Raw genomic sequence first — 21,272 nt, 5'->3', positions numbered from 1 at the left:
CCATGGGACTGCCATCCCCTTAGCCCAGGGGTGAGAAGCAGGCCCAGCCTGAGCTCCACCAAACGAGAGGGGAAGGGGGCACTGGGTCAGGGAAGGGATATGGGGACTTGGGAACTGAGATGCCAAGGGCATCACAGCAGAGAGTCACAGAGGTTCCTCCAAAGCCGTGCCCTGGGGAGCAACTGGCTTTCCCACTGAGGAGGCAAAGTCCCTTTCCCATAACAAGTAAATGACCTATTTTTTTAATACTTACAAAATAAAATAAAAGCCTGGCGATCCACCGCCTGTGGGTTGCCGCACCAGAGCCCCTGAGAAGTGCAGCACTGGGGGGTGGCAGAGCAGGGAAGGGTTGAACCTGAGCCCCAGGGCTGGTACCGCAAGGCCTGAAGGGTGCCACCACCACCCTGCACCCTCAGGACAGATGTGCCACCTGGCAGTCCTCTCCTGCACCTGCCCTGTCCCAGGCACTGCATGACCAGCAGCACTGACCCTACTGCTGGTGGAGCAGATTTGCTGGGTTCAACATTTATTTTCCCTATCCTGGGCAAGGAAGAGAAGGGAATGGAGCCAGGGTAACAAGACACACCTTCCTGGACTGCCTCCTTGCAGGCTGAGGGCTGCTGGCTCTCCACACTACTTTCCTGCTATCCTCCCTTTTCCACAAGCAATAAATAAAGAAATGAGTGTAGTGTAGACCCCAGCAGGTGCTGGGGTTTGTGCTCCCAGGAGACCCTGATGCTCAGTTCACAGTGAGAAAATGAAGGGGGCGAGCTCCAGGCCCAGAGTGCTGCACCCTAGGGGACAGCCCTCACATACATTAATCTCTGTGACCACAGGGAAAGGGCTGAGCAGCAAACCCTGCTCACAGGGACAAGCCAGAGCACCCGTGCCTGAGGATGCAGGACCTGGGCAGGGAACTGATCTCTCGCTGCACAGATGAGATGGGAAGGTGCACTGAGCAAGGGACTAAGACAGGTCCTAGTTGGGAGGAGAGCATTAGTACCAAGTAGATGGGGGTGAGAGGGGGCCTGGGGTGCTTCCTAAGGCACAGGAAGGAAGATTAGGACCCCCTCCCTTTCCACAGAGGGCGTACCAACTTAGGAGAGCCAGGCTACCCATCCTGACTCAGCTCACAGCTTCCTTGCTAGCTTCGTACCACAGTAAGGGTGGAGACTGAGGAGAACAAATGCTCCCGCTCCACTGTTAGAGCTAGAGTCACCCAGATGGGGAGGAGGGAGAGGTAGGGCTACAGTACCACAGGCAAGGAGCATGCCAGGATGCAGCACCTCTCTCTACAGTACCAGCTGCTGGAGAGCCCAGGTCCAACTGGGCTCTGCAGCTGCGGGATCCCCGCTCACTGCTCCCACCTCGCTCTACAAGGCACTTTCATCCCCTACTCCTATGACTTGGGAGGCAGAGCTGCTCCCCATGGAGAAAGTGGGTGAGGGCAGTCTGAGCAGCACCACACAGCCTGATCCTCCTCCGTCAAGTCATCTCCAGCTCCCAGAACTGCAGGGAAAGGGGAACCTGACTGCCCTCCAGATGGGGACAGGGTATCCTCGATGCTTCCACAGCAAATCCAGCTCATCCTCAGTGTTCCCTTTTGCCTATGAGCTAGGCTGCATCAGCTGTGGTGGTCCAGAGTGAGATGTCCAACCTAGTACAGTCTTCAAGGTGCATCCATTGTACGGAAGGAAAAAAAAAAAAAGCTGGAAGATCCCCTCTTTACCACTGTGCTCACCACTGGGCAAGGATCCAGCTGGGCAAGAGTTAATAACTAACACCCAGCTAGAGGGCTGCAGCACTTGTACATGAGCATGCTGCCTTCTTGGAACTTTGGGGGCAAAAAAAGGGGAGCAGAGGTGTTTCTAAAAGCCTCCTCCAGCCCCCAGCCGAGCATCTCCTTCCTCCAACCTTGCCCAGCCAGGGAGCAATGGGAGCAGCATTAGTAAAGAGTCTGTGTTAAAAAAAAAAAAAAAAAAAAAAAGTTCCTTGGATGGGAAGGTGGCATATCTACAGGGAAGGACTCTGCCCCCATGCGAGGGAGAGGGAGACCACAACAGGGGGCTGAAGGCAGCCCAAGATCTCATTCTGCAGCCTGAAATAAATGTCCATGTTAAGTCACCAGCCTCCAAGAGCTGCTGCCAACTCGGTTTCTGCACCATGGGTGTCTCTGTCTTCTCCAGCCCCATTCACTTCCCAGCTACCAGCCTCACGTCTGCTCTGCTGCAGCAACTGCTGGTACTGCCACTGCCCCCTCCTCCTTGGCAGGGGGCTCCATGTAGACTGGCATCACTGATGGGGGTTTCTTGGACCTGCAGGTAAGAAGGCTGGATGGGAGATGGCACTAGTAGTATCACAAAGTCCCAAGAGCGAGCTGGGACAGAAGCAGAAGACACAGTGTCCTGGGCAGGGGGCAGTGCCATGAGGATGTAGGGCAAATGTGTAGCAAATTGCTATGCCCCTGATACTCACGAGTAGGGGGAAGCAGGGACCCCCACCACGAGGAAGTGGTTTTTCTTTCGGAAGAGCCGCCACAGCCCCTTGTGGTTCCCACGGACATCCAGATCCCAGATGTGGAGGCACTAGGATGGTAGAGAGGGAAGAAGAATCAGGGCTGGGAGAAACAACAGTTGAGTGTCCTCCAGCAAGTAAAGAACCATCACCCTTGTCCTCACAGCAGAGAGAGAACATCAGTTTGATGAGGGCAGCTGAGGGAAACACACCTCCACCCACCATCAGCAGCAAGAGTAGATGGGGAGCCTGCTCCACTCCCATCCCTGCTTCAGGGCAATGTGTCTGACCAGCACCTCCAGGCAAGTGATTCTAAACAGCTCAGGCCATGAGCTCCTACACAGGGAGGCCATAAGCTTTATCACCACAGAGCCAAGAATCAACCTAAAAATGACCCACTGTCCTCTATAAACACAGCTTAAACATCACCCAAGATAAGCATGAATCCGTTTGCTGAGCTCTGTCTATACCATGGACACCACAAAGAAAAGCAGCCAGATGTTTCCCAGCAATGCCAAGATCAGTGAAGAGGATGAGCCATGTCAGGGCCTTACCTTGGCGAGCTGAGTCCAGGTGGTGAAATCTGCTTCCTGCTCCATCTTGATGAACATGACATAGACCTTGCCCTCCGTGTCAGGCACAAAGGAGTCCTCACAGGGGTTCTTGCTGTGGTCCAAGACTTCAGCCTCACTGTGGAAATAGAATGAGGAGAGGCAAGCAGTGGATAGGGCCACCTCTATTCCTTCTGCTGTCCTACTTGATCCATCCAGGAAGTTCTGTGGACTCCCATCCTTCTTGCTGGCACTTACCCCAGGAGCCGATGAATTTCAGCCTCATAAGCATCCTTCCTCAAGCTGTTGGAGGAAAGAGCACAGAGATCAAGGCAGAGTTAGTGCAGTAAATTTCAGTCATCTTGGGATGATCCTTGCTTAAGGCTACCCCACTGTAACACTAAAAAACAAGTTGGAGACCGTGGACAGAGAGCAGAGACCATCATACTTCTTAGCAGGATGCTGCAGCAAAAAAATGACTGTTTACACTTGCCAGACCAATTTTAAACTGCCCCTTACAAAGACTCCACGTCTTTAGAAGAAAATAACAATAAACCACAGGGCTAGTTGCATGCAACTTGAGAGCTCTAAGAGCCAGCTTGGAGGATCAGGCAGTGAACAGTGAAATGGAGTAATAGAGACAGGTGTCTGTCCTCCAATGTTAATGGAGTCTTACAAACAAGAATGAGGGATGCTTTGTGCTCAGGCTGCTTTCGGACTTCCTGGAAGATGGGTTAGCTACATGCAACCTCCCAGAAAGCACCACAAGGATTCCCACAGTGGAGCACAAGTGCTGTGAATGGAGGTGACTGATGGCTGTTGTTTGGGAAGGAATCTCCATCCTTCCATCTCCAGTATAAGGAAAAATGATTGGGTCATGCAGCTGCTTTACCCAAATCTCCTTCCAACTAGCACTTACCTCTCCACATTTTTAAGCTGAACATTTGGAACAGTGTTGAACTTGTGCTTTTTGAAATAAGCTTCCTGGTAGGAAGAGAGGAAGGAGACAAAGAAAACAAGGTTCAGCCAAGAGTGAACGGTGCTCGAAGGTCACCTCAAGTATCTTTGCCACCTGGAGAGGTGTGCGGGTCAGAGTTTGACACCATGACAGGGTCTGGGAGGGCTGCTGGCTGAGGGAAGTCACTCACATGAAAGTAGCCATTCATGTTGAGGCCTACAATGCCGAAGTGGTAGGAACGCGAGATGTCAGGGATGATGCACTCCCGGCCCTTCCTCTGCTCAGGCATCCGCATCCACATGTCCCAGTCCCAGAGCTGGGGAGGAGAAACTGCTGCTTGCATTCAAGTTTGAGGATATCATTCAGCACTGTGGCTGTTCAGGGACTTTCTGCATGCCCCCTCAACCTCTAGCTGACACAGTCCCAGCTTGCCTGGGCTTTTGCAGCCAACTCTGTGGCTGGTTACATAGTCCTCAAGTTAACGCCTATCCTAAATCCATTCTGCTTGGGCATCTACCCAGGTGAAGCTCAGGAAGAGCCAGGGCTCCTCCAAGAGCTCTGTTCATGACAATCAAGTGATGATCAGGGATTGCTGATGCGCAGAGATGTGCTGCTGAAGACAGGACCCCTCTAGGATACTCACCTTCTCTGGGGTTGGCCACTTTGGTTCCAGCTCATCCTTGTATAGGTTCTTCCGAAGAACCCAGCCCAGGCCTGGCATGGTCTCCACACGATACAAGAGTGAGGGGTCCTCAGCTGTGTGCTCATAGCCCTGCAACATTATGGGAAGTATTCAGCAACCCAAGTGCACTCCGTGCCCATCCAAAGTAACTTGCCCTATCCTATGCTGGCTCCCAGCTTGCAAAGCAGAGACAGTCACTGAGAAGCACAAGGCAGCAATAGGATGGCAGTTTGCAGGAGTATTTCCAGGGCTGGAGAAACACAGTCACTCAGGTTGATAGGACTGGGGGGCAACCCTGCTTTACAGAAAGCACTCAGACCTCACCCTGACTGTGTTGTGAACAACACAGGGCGGAGCTGTCTCTCTTCTGCCATCCTCTTTGACCTACCTGATCATTCCATGCTGAGATGCAGTACAGGCTCTCATCTTCCTCCAGCAGGTGTATTGACTGGCTCAGAAAGCTGAGGAAAAAGTTTCCCAGTTCCTGGTTAAATATCCTTCCCACAGACCAGTTCCCTGGTTAAATATCCTTTCCCACAATGCAAATTCTCCACCAAGGGATGAGCCATCCACAACTACTAGGACTGTTTAACCCATCTCTTGGACTGAGGTGGCACATCTTGGCATAAGCACGTGTGCAAAACAAATTAGTAGTTCCAAAAAATGAAAAAAAGGACAGGATCCATAAAATCCCAGATGCCCAACCCAAACAGAAGCTCAGTGATCCAACAGCTTTACCTGAAGAAGTCAACAGAAATGTCAAGATCTTCCTCCAGAACCACAGCAAATTTGGCATCCTATAGGGCAGAGGGAAGCATCAGAAGGACGAGAGGGCCAGAAGAGTGCAGAGACACCAAAGAGCATCCTCTAGGTGTGCTGCTCCCTGCCCCATAGGACAGATTCCAGATCCCGTGAGACAGGCTGTCAAACACCACTATCCCACAGACACCCTGCGCTGTCTCACTCCCAAGGGCCCAGGTAGAGGTCTCACTTACTGGGAACAGGTTGAAGGTTGCAGTCAGACTGGCTTTGTAGTGCTACAGGAATAGACACATAATTGCCTGTGTTAGCATCAACTCCCAGACCACAGGGAGGGGCTGTCTGGCACCGCTGTGGGGCTAAGCCTGCCTCCCTCAAATACTATCACAGGAAATTACTCCCCCAGGGGCTGCTAAGGGTCCCTCACCTGAGAAACTCTGGCATTTTTAATGCTGATGGGAGTGTGCTGGATTCCCGAGAGGCCAAACAGCTCCACAACGTCCATTGGCTCCTGTAATGGGAATGTACAGAGCTCAAATATGTGGTTTAGGACAAGTTCTCCCTACCCTCTGCCACAGCATCAGCTCACTGGAACACCAACAACATGTCTATAGGATTTCCTTTGCATGGCTGTCCTCTTGAGTGCAGGTGGGGCTCCAACCAGTACTCTGCTGAAGGCCTCATGGCAAGGAACTCACCAAATCATCTTGGCCCTTCCAGCTTCTAAATATCTCTAACCTTGGCCATAGCCTCGCTAGCCCCACTGATTTCTGTACCCAGACTTGTATCCAAAGAGGCCTCAAAGTTTCTAGTCCCCCATGGACAGTGCAGAAGGAAAATAAGTGTATCTAGGAATATCTTGAGCTGCTTAGTATCAGGATCACAAACAACTAAATTTTCTTTGACAACTGCCAAGAAGAACCTCTGTCCAAGCACAACCTCATCGTTTCTGGGGTAAGAAATAATCTTAGAACCATCAAAAACTCATACAATGGCTTGGGTTGGAAAGGACCTTATAGATCACCTAGTTCCAATCCCCCCTGCCATAATAATCCATGTCTGGGCTAAAAATCCCCTGCTCCAAGATGGTCTCACCAAGGCCTTCTCCATCTTCATCCTGCCCATCCTACCCCCTAGTTGCAACTGAGGGAAGGAGCTCCCATTACTCCAACAGTTCCCTCTTTTCTTTTTATCCATCATGGCAGCACAAACATCCAAGCTGCCCCCTCACAGATGAGGGATACTGCTCTAGTTGCTATGGCAATGGATGCTACTATCTTTAACAACTCTGAGGCACTGCAGTAAGAGCCTGCATAAACACACCAGCTGCCCCAGTCTGACAGTAGTGGGAAAGGCCTGCAAGGGAATGAGCCTGTTCTCTTCCCCAACTTCATCACAGGGTAACTGGACAATACTTTACGGGCTACTGCACAGATGAGCTAGAAAGCTCCTTAGGCTCACTGGGATCCCAAAGGCCTGACCTGAAGCTCACTGTGCTGTCAGAGCTGTGGGAACAAGGACCTGGTTACAGGGACCCCCGGGAGCGCTCTCACCTCATAGTACCCATCGATGAAGACAGTGATCATCTGAGGATTGACGCCCTGAGCTGACAGCAAGGAACGCAGCATCCTGAGGAGAGACAAGGGGGACTAAGCATAGCACAGTCCCAGTGAGTCCAGGCCACCCTACACAGGAGTATGGATCCCTTGGGTTGAGGTAAAGGCACACAGTGAGGGAACAGAAACTGGTGCCCCGGGCTTTTCCCTTGCCCATGGCCAGGGGCACCAGGACTTGTGCCAGCTGGTCTGCCCGCGTTGCTTGCACAGCCATAGGATAAGGATGATCCTATCAGCAGGATGCAACAGAAGGCTTAACCATGTATGGTCTCATGGCCCAGAGCAGAGTAACCGTGACCCCTGCAGTGGTTACCTGTACAGGTAGTTGGGGCGGTTCCCTGCAATAACAGCTACAGGCACGTCGAAGACTTTATTGTCTTTGAGCTGGAAGAGAAAATATGCGAGTGAGGCTGGGTGAGACTATGCCACACCAACCGTGCAGTTCACTCAGCAATGCTGGAGACCCTGCCAGCCTCCTCCCAGTGCCTTCCAGGTACTTTGTCCCGGTACTCACAGGATCAGGGTTGAACTCAATGGGCGTGGGGTCTTTGCAGCTGCAGACGCTGCCATAACCTTCCACTTTGCTGCAGAATCTTCTCCGGCGGCGGTTCAGCTCTGTATCAGGCCAGTGACACTCAGCATCTAGAGACACCAAGGAGAAAAAATTACAGACTGCTCATTCCATGGCCTCACCTTGTGCACTCGTGGCTGCCATGCAGACGGCCCATTGTGGGCTCAGCTGTAAGTAAACCGGTTCTTATTGCCATGAACAAGCATCACTGCAGGATATAGAACAGAACCACAAGAGCCATTTAGAAACCACCCCCTCTGCATAGCCTCTCTAAGCAGCAACGGTCCTTGCTCAAGATAACAGTCACAGTGATTGGACCAGGCCTAATTTGAAGAGGTGATGAATGGCCAGACCATGTCCTCAGTTCCTCATCCTCACCTCTCTCTATTACGTCTGGAATTGCCATGGAAGCAGGAAAAAGGAAAGCTGGGGTCATTGTAAGTCAGCATCTCATCACAAACAGCCTTAAATCAATCCCGAGATGCTACTAACAGACCTGTGGCTCCAACTCAAAAGCATCGAGAGCTGCGGGCAGACATCCCCCAGAGACATCCAGCAACACAGAGCAAATCTAACTTCCTTACCTTCCACAGATGTCAGATGAACTTCTGTCTTCAGTAGTACAGGGTCACCCCATGTTGAGAGGGCAGGTGACTTGGCATGCTTCTCTCCGTATACTTCCCCTGGAATAGGGACACAAGGTCAGAACTGCCTGGTAGGGCTCATCTGAACTGTGCAAAGAAATCACTAGAGGCTGCAGATCAGGGTAGTGGCTTAGCATCTTCTCTCCACTTCAGTGCCTCCGGGGAGCTGCTGAAGGGGCATGCTCTGCTTTCACTCCTTTCCCTCATCCCCAAGAGCAGAGCAGCTTACTCTTTGTGACTTGGTGCTCATACAGTGTGTTGAGAATGGACTGCGACTTTCTACCTTCATTCTCTCCCCAAAAGGGGCTAAGAACCATCTCCCAAGTAGTGCTAGACTCATACTTACCTCCCTTCTTCCCCACAAATGTCCACATGTCTCTCCAGCTTAAGAACGGTGCAACTTGGCTCCCCAGGCTTTTCAGGACATTCTTGGCTGTGTCCTTGAGGTGAAAAGAGCCTTCGTCCTGGAATAAAACAACTCCTCAGTTGAGGTCTGCATACAAGGAGAGCCTATCATCAATACCAAAGAGGTACAGGACCCATTTCCTGAAATCAGCTCAGCCAGAGACTTTCAACAGCAGGTTCCCAAGATCTCCATGCCACTAAATCTGCTGTTTTTTTTCCCCAACCATGACCTGTGGGCAGGTCAAAGGAGTCAGAGTTCTGTTTCGTTGAGGGGAAAGCGGGGACAGAATGTATCTACCAATACTTTACACATGTGAATCCACAGCCTTAAAGTGCACCGTTGCTCACACAGTAGCCTAGAGCCAATAGTCTACAGCTCCTGCCAAAACAGCCTGGAACTGGCATAGTTTAGGACTGGCACAGAGCATCTCCTGGCCAGGTCTCAATACATCCTTACATTTCTTCGTGTTCATTCTCCACCTTATTTATAGCTGCAAGCTCTGATACTTGTTTGTTCTTGCCCTGCAGTCTCGCTGAGCACACAGCAATAACAAGGAAGAATGAAAAGACAAGGCAGGTGATCCAACCAGGGAGACACAGCATAGCTAGAAATGTGACAGTTAGCCTTAGAAATGATCAATAACATTCAGGAGTTGAGCCTGACGGTGTCCTGACTTGAAGCAACTTCTCTTCTGACACTAAAGTCACATCTACCTTAATGGTGAAGATCAGGATCCGGCCCCGGGCAACCATATTGAGGAAAAGTACCATAGCTTCATCTTCATGAGGAGAATAGGTGTCAAAGACCCTCTTGGCCATCACATGACCCTGTTGGTATTCAAACATCAGATGTATCTTAAATTCCATATGACCAGGACAAGCAGAATTACAGAAATCTGCCTCGGAAGCCTCAACCCCAAAACAACATGAATTCCTTTTTTAGTAGGTCCACTGCAGGAACCTTTTGGGTGATTCATGTCACACTCTGGCAACTGAAAGCAAACACGTTCAGGGACTTTGTCTCATACATCAAACAGATAAACAGGAAGGACAAAAACAGCTCAGGAAGGAAGAGACACATAGATGTGCAGGGATGCTTTACCGTAGCCTGATTTAAGACGATGACATGGATCCCTCTTCCCTGCTCCCGAGCCTCATCTTCCAGGACCTGCAAGTGGAGAATTGACAAGAGCCTAAGCTAGCATCCTTTATTCCCTGCACATCCAGCAGGGCCCCTAAACAAAAGGTTAGCATCTCCCCTGTTGAGATTTTGGCTTTGCTCACAGTATTCATGAATGCCAGGGTAGAAGATAGTGCAGGACAGGACAGCATCTCCAGTCCTCTGGGATCTTTTTATTTATTTATTTTTTTTAAACCAACTACAGAATTGCTTCTCACTACCCACAGTTCAAGGCTTTACCCATTCAACCCCAATCCATCATTTGCTCACAGGAACAGCAAGCAACCATTACTTACTGTTGTCCCATCCACAGCAACGTAGACCTTTGATCGGCTGGAGTACACCTCAACATCCAAGACCTTCTTGTTGCTCACAGGGTGCCTAGGGGCCTCCACATTCAGCATCTCATCATCTACAGGAGAGGAATTTCCAGTCTCAACCAGCCCAAACACCTCTGGTTTGTCTCTGCTTGTTCCTAGCCCAACCAAACCCCTAGGATCTGATGCCTATCAGGCATTCCAGTCCGTTTGACCATGGGTCACAGTCTAAGGGGAAAGCAAGTAAAGGAAATCCAAACTAGCAGCAGGTCTGGTCCCAGCTATCCCCATGTATCTATCTTCTGAAGCTATACATGCTAAAGCCTTGAGTAGACAGACCAATAAACATCCTTTTCTAATCATTTTTGTTAAACACATAGGCACAAACCTGTCTTCCATACTGTAGCTCACCACAAGTTTTACTTGACTTAAAGAAATTACTCCTTTCCCTCTGATTTCCATCCCTTCAATGAAATGCCCCTCACCATAGTCCTGTGCAGACTCCTCTTCCTCCTCATAAGCAGCTCTCCTGGTGTCCAAGATCAGCTTGATGTTCACAATCACAGTTACAAGCAAGAACAGGACAGCACCTGTCTGCAATGCAGGATGCTTTGTGTTAGCAACTTGTAAGTAACAACCCCAAGATTAAGCCTCTTCCCTGCCATAGTCTGCAGGGCACCCCAAGGGGATCTTGCTATGAATCTTCAGTACCTGGCATTTCCCTCTTTCTTCTAGGGGAAGAGAAAGAGAAGGAAATACAGATGACAGTTTTAGGCTGAGCTGCATCTTCAGCTGGAGAGCACTGAGCATTTGATACATGAGAATTAACCCACTTCCATTGTGCTCCTGTTTCCAGATATGCAAGCAGACTGCTACTAAAATACTAAGGCTGAAGGTCTCCGAATGCAGAGAATTTGCTAATTTGAGTTGCAACTCCCACAATAACCTCAGCTTCTGCCCCTACTGCAGCATCACTAAACTTGCCTCTCCCTCTGAAATCACAGGAGGTATCCAGGATATTCACAAGGAGGAAGAAATGCTGTGTGACCAAAACACAGCAAAAGCCAAAAACTCAGATCTAACTTCAGGAAACTGCACTGTGCCATAGGCTGCAGGGAACAGCTCACAGCCTTACAGTCTGCAGCAAACTACACAGGAGTTCACAAGGATGCAGATGGTGTAGTGATGGGAAGGACTGGGGCTATGGAGCAGTCCACAGAAACCCCCAATGGCAGCATTGCCACTTCCCATGGCCCTGTGCATATATCTGCAGTATTTTCCCTTGTATTCAGAGCCAGAGTAAAGCAGAAACGATTCCATGCCATAAGGATCTCTTTTTGAGACAGGAAGACTTGGATCACAAACATCCAGTGGTGGGAAGCAATCAGCACGCATTGAAAGCTGCAAGAGCAGCACTGGCCACACCAAGAGAATGGTCTTAGAGTTGCAGTGCTGGCCTGGGATGTACAATCTTGATTGGTTTTGGAAGTCTCTCCCATTGCCCACCAAACACCCAGCAACTTTATTCCTAAGGATCCTTGTAAGAACACCTTCTCCTCAGGCTCTCTGAGGCCTGGTATGGGGGTGAGATCACACACACTGGTCTGCTACCTTGTCATCTACTGCCTCAAAGCTGCACGCTGCTGCTATCACTGCCATGCAGCCAAACGGGTTCAAAAGTAATTGAGGAAAATGAAAAAACAGCAATAAAACAACAGATGGACATGTAGATAATGTGACAATATAAACACCACTACAGCATTTTAGCTCAGTAGCTTGTTGTTGACTCAGAACTATGATCACCTTTCAGGATCAGAGCACAAAAAGCTTTTAATTGGCCAAGAACAGAGCTTGGGCTTGTTGCTAGGAGCAGGCTGTGTGCGGTAGCCAGTAGAGAGGTCTTTGTTAATAGACATGTTAATACCAGGGGAGCAGTCTGTGCTCCCAGAGCTGGCAGGCTGAAGGAGGCAGCATCAAGCAGGACCAACAGCCAGGTGTAGCGTGGTTGATTCAGCCAGGGATGCTGATAGAGACCCTGCAGCTGCAGACTTAACAGCAACTCTGGTTCACACATTTTGAGCTCAATTTTCATCTGTGTCTTAATTCCTATCAGTACCACAACAGAGCTCAGGGCAGACAGGCTCTAGCTCACTGCTCCCACCACAATGAGCAGTACTGGCCTGAGCAATTGGGTCCATTCTCAAGCACTCCAGGGGATGCAGGACTGAGCAGTCTGCTTCCCCAGGGAGTCCCTATGAGCCTACCCTGCACCATCTGCCTATTTTCACCAAGTCCTGCTCATCTCAAGAACAGCTCCTTTTCTGCAGCGCACTACTCTGTGGTCAAACCCACCCTGTCCTTACACCCTTTAGTATGCCAGCTTGGCTGAAGATTAGCTGTTTTACAGCACAGTCAAGTAGGCCTGGAGTTCCCCCAGACACCAGATGCCTCTGGGGCACAAGATCCCATGCCTCAGCCTAGTTTATTTGTTCACTTACAGTGAATGACACCAGACTTGGTTCGCAAATCATATTTGTCAGGGATGGTCCTTCATTGCAGGCAGAATCCTGCTGCACAGAGCACAGGTTTAGAACTAGGCACATTTTCATCTGAAAGTCTCCCAGGAAAGCCTGAATAATTGTATCTCCAGTTGTAACCAGTCCATTTGCAGATAAAAGGAGCTGGTAGATATGGCAGACCCTGCCACACATGAGCATGAAGCTAGCAAGATGGCTTTTCTAGGGACAAGTTATACATCCCTGATATGTTAGGTCACACAGGACTCCTAGCAGACCCACCTCCACCCCCACTTCTGCTCCATAAGCTTGTAAACCCCAGATTATCCTCCCTAATCCACCACAGGCTTGCGAATGAATCACCTGGCACAGCTTCCTCAGCGCCCGCTGGTTCATCAGCTTGTACTTCCAGGCCAGGTACCAGCTCCGCTTCTTGTGGGGCTTGATGATGGGGTTGTGCTTCCACTCGTCCATAGTCACAAGGGCCGCATGGGGTGAGGGTCAGGATGCGCTCAGCTCCGCTCGTGTGTCCATCGGGGCTCCCTGCCCAGATGGGGTGGATACAGGATGAGGTGCAGAACCTCTGCCTAGCACAGCCAGAGCCCGTCACTGAGGGTGGCTGTGAACGAGGACGCGACACGGAAGCTGCACAAAACTTCCCTCCCCACCAGCCCCTCAGGGACACAGGGCTTTGCTGGAAGACCCTATAAGGGAGGGCAACGGGAAGCCCTCGATCTCAAGGCCTAGAGAGGACCTCTGCCAAAGCACCGGGGAGGGGTTTTCCTTCTGGAAAGCGCACAGGTACGTAGCGGGACACCGGGCTGGAAGGTGCCGGGGCCAGCAGGGGCTGCGCAGCTGCTCCGCCCGGGTAGCGCTGGGTACGAGCCCAGGCCTCCCCCGCATACAGTGGGAAGAGGAGGCCGGAGGAACGGGGAGCACAGGACATAGGGGGCCACGGGGAGGATGTAGGGGCGTACCGCACAGCTCAGGGCGGCACAGAAGCTGCGCTCCGGCCGCGCTACTCACGGTGAGTGCCGGCAGGCAGTGAGCGGGGCTGGGCCGAGCCCGGCTGGGCGCCGCCGCAGCCCCTCAGCACCGGCGGGGCCGCGCCGCTTCCGGCGCCGCAGAGACGCGGGGGGGGGCGTGGCCTCCCCTAACTCCTCCCACTGAGCGCCGCTCTGCGCTGCTTGGAGGACTTCGCTGGTACGTGGGCAGGTGGCGGGGCGGGGCTGGGAGGGCGGTCGGTACGGGGGCGTGGCCAAGAGGTTATGGGCGTGGCCGGAGCGCAGGGGGCGTGGCCGGGGTGACAGCGCCGCCGCCTCCGCCCCGCGCGGTGCCGCTGCCGCCCCACCCGCATGGAGGGCGGTGGGGATGCGCTGCCCGCGGACCTGCGGGAGCTGGCGGGCAAGGTGGGCCGCCGCCCGCCCGCCGGGCTGCTGAGGGGGCTCCGCGCCGAGCCCGTCCCCGCCCCGCCGTCCCCGCTGCCGGCTCCGGTTCGCGGCGCCCGTCCGCCGATCGCCGATCGCCTCCGTGCGCTCCGCTTGGAGCTGGTGAGTGCCGGGGCCCGGAGAGTGCCGGGGCTGGGGACATTGGGCTGTCCCGGGGCTCGCCGTGCACTGAGGCAGCGGACCTCCGCTTTGCCGCTCGCCCCCGGGAGCCGCAGGGTGCACCGCTCCCACGCACGGGCACCGAACGCGGCGTTTCCATAGGGAAACGGCCTCACTGCAGCTGCGGGAGCGCTGCCGCGGGGCGGTGAGGTGGCTGCCCGTCCTTGGCCGTTGGCTGTCCCCGCGTCGACTCCATCCCCGCTTCCCGGCCGCACTCCTGACCGCGGAAGGAAGGTGCGGAGCTCGGGCTGCTGGGAGGAGGAGGAGGGAGAGAAGGAGGAAGGCCGCCTGCCCCGCACCTTTGGGCCCCGACTTTAAATGACGGCCGAATGTTAGGGGCTAAAATGCCATTCGGACCCGAAGTGTGGCACAGCACCGCACCCGGCTTCGCGCAGCCCCGTCCCCGCAGCGGCACTTCGCCCCGCGTGGGCGGCGCGGGGAGGGGACGGCGCGTTCCCACTCGCTTTCCCTGACCGAGGGAGGATATTGCGTCCCCGAGGGCAAATTCCTCTCTGCGGGAAGGGAAGCATGAATGGGGCGGGGGAGTGGATTCTGCCCCCGTGCAGGGCAAAGAGCCTTTAGTGCCCTTGGGGACTGAGCGGGGATGGAGGGCATGGGCAGAGGTGTTGTGAAGGTGGAAATCCCGATTCCAACTTTGTCCTCGGACACTTTGGCTCATTTTTCACCCCATTACCCCAAAACTGCCAGTCTCCAAGGGAAAAAAAAGTGCCAATGGGTGCTGAGCAGGGATAGGAGACTGCAGCGCTGGGAGGATGGGATGGAACAGGGAAACTGAGGCACGATGCGATGCCCTGAGAGCAGGGAGCCCTGGTGGGTCTCCCTGGGAAAGATCCTGGGAAGGATGCTTTGTGGGGAGGAGATGTGCAAATGACACTTTCCAGCAATGGGAACCAAAAGCGGGGAGCATGTTCCCATTGGCACCTAATCCCTAACATCTGACCCCAGAGCCTTGCTCCTTCCCTGCCCTCTGGCAGCACCACTCCGTGAGCTGGGGAAAAATGACACTGCTTAGGGCCTGGAGACAATGTCAGGAGGTCCCAGACTTCCTCCATGCCAGGGCCAATGTTTCATTGGAGCGTGTGGAGAAGCCTGCTGGAGCAGTTTGTGAAATAACTTGCCTAGAAAGGAAGTTTCTGCAGCTCAGAGCTGGCTGCTGCCCCAATCTGGGCTGTCAGCAGCTCTCCCATCTCTTTTTTTTTTTTTTTTCAGTCCAGCCTGGTGGCTTTGAGGAGGGTCAAGGAGGTTTGTTTTCAGATCCCTGCAAGTGTCTGCTCGTTTTCTCTGCACCCTCTGACACGAGAGGCATCCCGTGCTGAGACCTTGACATAACTTTCCCAGGCTCCATCCTTCTCCCAGTGTCCTTGTCCTGGTGCCAGCTGTGAGATGCAGATGGGGCTCCCAGGAGACCTGTTGAGGGGATGCTGTGGTTTCCCATTGGGCTTGGCCGGAGTGATGCTCAGTGTTGCGTCCTGTGAGCTCCCAAAGCATGACTGCTGCATGCAGCTAGGGTTGTGTTTGGAGATATGGTGCCCACAGCAGCCAACGGGCTGTCCCCTCATCTCCCCTCACCTGTACCTGTCCCACCGTGTGTTTCTTTCTCTCTTGTCCCACTGCCCTTTTGTTCCCTTTTCTGGTGAAATATTTTCCTCCTGTGCAGGGGAAATCCAGTGGCTTTCGGCGGCGAGCATCATACAGACAGGAATGTCTTGGCACGCTGAGCTTTCCATTAGGAAAACAGATGTTTGTGCAGCAGTTGTAGTTCTGCAGAGAGCTTCTCCCGGCCTTGCAGGGCAGGAACTGGCTGTGCAGGGAGGGAGTGCTGATGGGGACCCCAGACCCTGTCCAGGGTTGCTCCATGATGGGCTCAAGCAAAGGGCAGAATGGGCAGGCACTTTGTGCCACCACTGTTTTTTCTCACCTTCTAGAAAGTCTGGGAGCTTTGAGAGTGACTGGGATCTTAGGCTCCAAAGACTTCCATGATGTGTCCACCAGGATCAGAGCCCTCATTTGTCCAATGGGGGAAAGTGCATGGAGGAGATCTGGAATCACTTGGGAAGTACCCACACTACAGAGGTGGGACTGGTCCTGGCCCTGGGGATTGTCCTACTGCATCCCTGCTCAATGCTACCAAGGTCTAGGGGTATATCTGGGCTCAGATCTGGACCCAATGCCTGAAACTATCCCCTTGTTCCTGTTCCTGTGGGGATGGCCGTGGATGGGGATGGCTGTGTGAATGCTGAAAGTCCCTGATGGTGTTGTCTGCAAGTCTCACATAGCACTCCTGGAGGGGAACATGGCTCCCAGTGGGAACCTGGAGCTGGAGGTGGGCAGCACATCTCCAGGTCTTACCCCTTCTTCATACAGCTGGCACTTGGGGCACTTCAGGGATGGAGGGCACAGCACATTCATCTCGCTGAGGCACGCTCTCTGTCTCCCCACCAGGCATACTTACGCGCAGTGGACGTGAAGATCCTACAGCAGCTGGTGGCAGTCAACGAGGGCATCGAGGCGGTGAAATGGCTGCTGGAGGAGAAGAGCACACTGACCAGCCGTTGCAGCAGCCTGGCCAGCAGCCAGTACAGCCTGGCGGGCAGCCAGACGGCCTCGCGGCGGGGCAGCTGGGACAGCCTGCAGGATCCCCCCGACAAGCTGGACAGCATCTCCATCGGCAGCTATCTGGACACGTTGGCTGACGACATGGATGAGTATTCCCAAAATGCTGGCGAGCTCCCCAGAGCGCTGGGAAGGGCTGAGCAGGACTGGGGCAGGCTGGACCCCGAGAGGGGTTTCACGAAGCAGGAGAAGGGCAGAGCAGAGCATGAGTGGCCCCACACAGACCTCAGCCCAAATCGGAGCTGCCCAGACCTGCAGCGCTTTGCTAAAGAGCCCCAGGTGGCCAATGGCTACTCGGGCAAAGAGCCCAAATCGGGGCCTGGAGAAAAGCTGGAGAAGGGGAATGTGGGTGGGAAGGCTCGGAAAGCTGAGGCCAACTTGGAGAACTGCAAACTCAACAGCGAACTGCACCTGGAGTACGATGCCCACTGGCTCTGGCTGCAGTCCCAGGACGACGTGACGTTCTTGTAGCCCGTGGCTCTGTGTTTCCCGCATCGCCCTCTCTGCTTCATTGGGCTCTGCTCGGGATTGTGGTGTGGTTGGGAATGGGAGCCACTCCTACACGTCCCATTTGGTGGCGCCAGCAGTGTGAGCCATGGGGCAGGGCCATGGGCTGGGCATCCCAACTCAGCACTTCCAGTGTATTTTTCCAAGCAGTGCCCACCAAGGGTATATGGAGCCGGGAGGAGCTGGAGCTTGGTTGGTTGTCAGTGTGGAAAGCCCTTCCTGGAGCTGAAGGTGGTTGAGATGCCTCTGTGAAGCCACTCAGTGGGACATGGAGCTCCAAGTTCCCTGGGTTTGTTCGAGGACTGTCCCACCATGTGACCAAGCCCTGCGTGGTGGAGTGGCCCAAGATATATGGCTCCTCTGCTGGTGTGGATCTGCAGCCTGGAGATGTCCTCTCTGCCCTCTGAGCCTTGGCTTCTCACTGTGCCTTTGACTGCCTGCCCCCTATGTACCCAGCACCACCAGCTTGCAGAGCATGGCTTGCACTGAGCTGTACACTCACTTGGGCAGCATCTGCGCCCTTCTTGGGATGTTGCAGGGAAGGACTGTGGCATTCCACAGATTCAAGGAAGGGTTCTTCCACACACACAGCAGAGCTGAATCCTGGCTCTGCCCCTGTTGGAGTGGTAGAATTTGGTTCATCATCCCCTGGAGCTAGTGGGAAACCAATACTTTCCTGGAGCGGCTGCAGTGTGAGATGGATGTGGCCAGGAGGGCGGTTGGGTGCACCCTGGCTGCACATGCACTTCCCTGCATTGGTGGGCAAGAACAGGACAGTGTCCAAATCATGGGAGGTGGCATCTGCTGAGGACTTGGGAGCATCCCAAATCCACCCCATCCCATCTGCCTGCCAGCAACTCATGTCTCTATGCATGGCCACCATGTCCCCAAGGCTTCGCTTCTAGCTCTGCATGAGAGTCCCCAGGGGGATAGGGTAAGTCCTCCAGTGCTGCTAAAATTGCTGTCGGCATCAATAGCTGTGGCTTAATAAATTGTAACTTTTCTTCAAGGCCATGCTGTCGGTGCTTTGTTGAGTCTGCAGAGGTTTAGGGGCAGAAGAGTGCTGGAGCTGCCACCCCTGAGAACGATAGCCTGTCCAACGCAAGCATGAGCCACTGATCCAGACTCTTTAGCAAGGTATGTTGTGATAGGATAAGAGGAAGTTTACAACTAAAAGAGAAGAGATTAAGACTGGATATAGGGAAAAAATTTTTTACAATAGGACCGAGAAGCACTGGTACAGGTTGCTCAGAGAGGTGGTGGATGCTCCACCCCTGGAGGCATTCAAACTCAGACTGGATCAGGCTCTGAGCACCTGGTCAAGCTGTGAGTGTTCCTGTTCATTTCAGGGGAGTTGGACCAGATGACCTTTAAGAGACCTATCCAACTCAAATTATTCTATGATCCACAGACCTTGGCATCTGCTCAACCCTGAGCTCTCGAGGCAGACGCTGAAGACAGCAGGATGGGGAAGGGTTTCCCCATGTACTGCTGGGTTTAGGTAAAAAATAAAACAAAAAGAAGAAAACACATAGAAGTAAAATGTCCAGCCCATTCTTCAGCCCAGCTTTTCTGTCCCTGTAGGTTGCCCAAAGAAGCTGTGGGTGTTCCATCCCTGGAGGTGCTCAAGGCCAGGCTGGATGGGGCCCTGGGCAGCCTGATCTATGGAGGACAGCTAGCCCACAGCAAGGGGTTGGAGCTGGATAGGTATTAAGGTCCCTTTCAATCCAACCATTCTATGTTTCTGTGCCCCCAGAATAGAACATTGCCTCAAATCCAGACCTTGGAGCTGGATCTGGAGAAATGAGAGCTGTTGTAACAGAGCTTCCCTGTGGAAATGCCCCGGGGGGATGTCTGTCTGCTGGTGGATGATAGTTTAGGGTTAGCAATAGGTGCAAAGCTGCTGCCCCTGCTGTGTTACAGGGCTGTTGGGTGCTGGGAATGGGCAAGAAAACAAGCAGATAAAGCAGCTGAGCAGTGCCAGAAAACGCCCACTGCTGCTACAACAACACTGCCTGCCAATTCTTCCTCTTAGATATACACAGAGATTAGACCGTATTAATGAGGCAGTAAAACACTTTAATAACTGGCAAGGGGAGCTATTGGAAAGTCCCCTGGGCTCTCCCCTCCCTGCATGCCCTGAAAGGGCCTGTCACTGGAGGGCTGCAGCCATATAACAGCTCCTATCCAACAACCTTTTCCCAGGGAGGGGGAGAGCCCGCTGCCAGGTCCTATGTTCACCTTCACACTCCCCATGCTTGCTGCTACCGTTTTGCTCCTCTGGGGGTTACACACCAGATACGTATGCCACCTTATTCTCCTCTGTGACCCATTGCCTAGGAAATGTCCCACTGTGTTCCTGGGGACACCTCGCTCTGTGCCATCGTAGGTGTGACACTGCTGCTCACCCCACTGGGCATCACCCTGTCGCTGTCTTCTGCCCGCCAGCCCTGCTCAGGTCTCTCTTGGGGTGAGGAGGAGGAGAAATCAGAATCATTCTTCTGAAAAATCAATCTGCTTTTATCATGTTAGCCCAGCCTGACCTCACAGAACCCCTCTGTTGTTTTTTCCATGGGGTGTTTAGAGGGAAAATTACAGTAAATACTTTGCAAAGAGGCCGTGGGAGATAAGGACTGGATTGTCAGCAGGGAAAAATTGGCACAGCGAGCTCTGCACAGCCACTGGCAGGATTTCCCATGCTGCCCTGCTCCTGGGACCTGGAAAAAAGGGCATCATCATGAGCAGCACAAGGTCTCAGAAGCAGCCAAAGGTTAAAACACATTGGGTGCTGCTGACAGGCTCCAGCCTGGGGACTTTTGGCTGGAGAGAAGAACTGAGTTGCTTATGAGAGAGATGGCGTGGTAGCTGGGGCTGGGGAGGGACTGATCTGGGAAATACCAGGGAATTTGGGGTGTCAAGTCCCCCTACCCACCCAGAGCCCATGTCCCTGTCCTGCATGGCCTCCTCTCATGGTGACATCCAGACATGTCCCTGCGTGGGCCCGCTGATACACTTCTCCCAATCACTCTTTAGCACCACCTGGAGCCTCTTGCTGCCCCATTTCATGTCCTTCATCCCCAGGACATGCCCTTGCAGTGCTGGCATGAGACATGCAGTGAGGAGCCCACAGATGACCACGGCATAACTACAGTCCCACATCCTGCAGTGGCAGTTTGGGACTGGTGGCTGATTTTGGCCAAATAAAACACCAAAGCTCAGGTCTTGGTGTTAAATCCAGATGTGAAGTGTGGAGCTCCACCAGCACCTAAAGCTTGTGGGAAAGGGCACGTCTCCCCTGCCAAGAGTTTCCCTCTGATTACAGGAGGTATTAGGAAGGAAGGAACCCACCACCCTCAGCCAGCGTGGGTGTCGTGTCTCCCCCTAGGTATTTTGCTCATCCTCTGCACATCTCTCTACTGGGAACCATGGGGGTTTGAGGCCATTTTAGGGTTTGGAAACCTCCCACTTGTGAGGCTGTGCTTCATGCAAGAAGAGCAGTGTGGATTACGGCTGCTATAAAAAGTGCTGGCACCTCTCACCCTGCACCCTAAGGCGCTTATGGGAGGAAAGCAGGACTTAGGGAGCTATGCTGAGGCCCTTCCCAGCCTCTAGGGAGGCTGGATTGAAAAAAGCACTGCTTTTTTGGGAAACTGTTTCTAGCCAAAAGCCTTGCACAGCTCCAGGCTGCCCCAGGTACCCCCCTTCAGCACCTGGAGGGGATCTGTGCTTCACCAAACCTGCATGTGTGGGAGCTCAGTGGATCAGCCGTGGCATCACCGGGAGCTGCAGAGCTCTGCGCATCCCTGCTGCC

General features: G+C 53.2%; 2 protein-coding genes across 2 annotated transcripts; one reads left to right on the top strand and one right to left on the bottom strand.

Moving 5' to 3' along the window:
* Window positions 1-2,212: 2,212 nt before the first annotated feature.
* On the bottom strand, window positions 2,213-13,187 carry POMGNT1 (protein O-linked mannose N-acetylglucosaminyltransferase 1 (beta 1,2-); the record flags this gene model as incomplete). The annotated part of the gene is made up of 21 exons (XM_079536316.1): window positions 2,213-2,315; window positions 2,476-2,585; window positions 3,069-3,204; window positions 3,324-3,368; window positions 3,985-4,049; window positions 4,214-4,339; window positions 4,667-4,795; window positions 5,094-5,166; window positions 5,444-5,502; window positions 5,701-5,742; window positions 5,892-5,975; window positions 7,018-7,093; window positions 7,394-7,464; window positions 7,595-7,722; window positions 8,236-8,334; window positions 8,642-8,759; window positions 9,415-9,528; window positions 9,803-9,868; window positions 10,177-10,292; window positions 10,683-10,791; window positions 13,077-13,187. The coding sequence occupies 21 exons, from the start codon at window positions 13,185-13,187 to the stop codon at window positions 2,213-2,215; spliced, it is 1,980 nt and encodes a 659-aa protein (XP_079392442.1).
* An 881-nt stretch (window positions 13,188-14,068) lies between these two features.
* LURAP1 (leucine rich adaptor protein 1) lies at window positions 14,069-17,425 on the top strand (the record flags this gene model as incomplete). Its single annotated transcript, XM_079535682.1, has 2 exons — window positions 14,069-14,263; window positions 16,784-17,425. 2 exons carry the CDS (start codon window positions 14,069-14,071, stop codon window positions 17,423-17,425), a joined length of 837 nt encoding a protein of 278 aa, XP_079391808.1.
* Between the last annotated feature and the right edge of the window lie 3,847 nt (window positions 17,426-21,272).

This window comes from Tetrao urogallus (genome assembly GCF_951394365.1).
Source record: "Tetrao urogallus genome assembly, chromosome: 5".
In the NCBI taxonomy this organism is placed as follows: Eukaryota; Metazoa; Chordata; class Aves; order Galliformes; family Phasianidae; genus Tetrao; species Tetrao urogallus.
The sequence above is the reverse complement of the archived record's forward strand: the minus strand, read 5'-3'. Positions and strand labels throughout refer to the sequence as shown.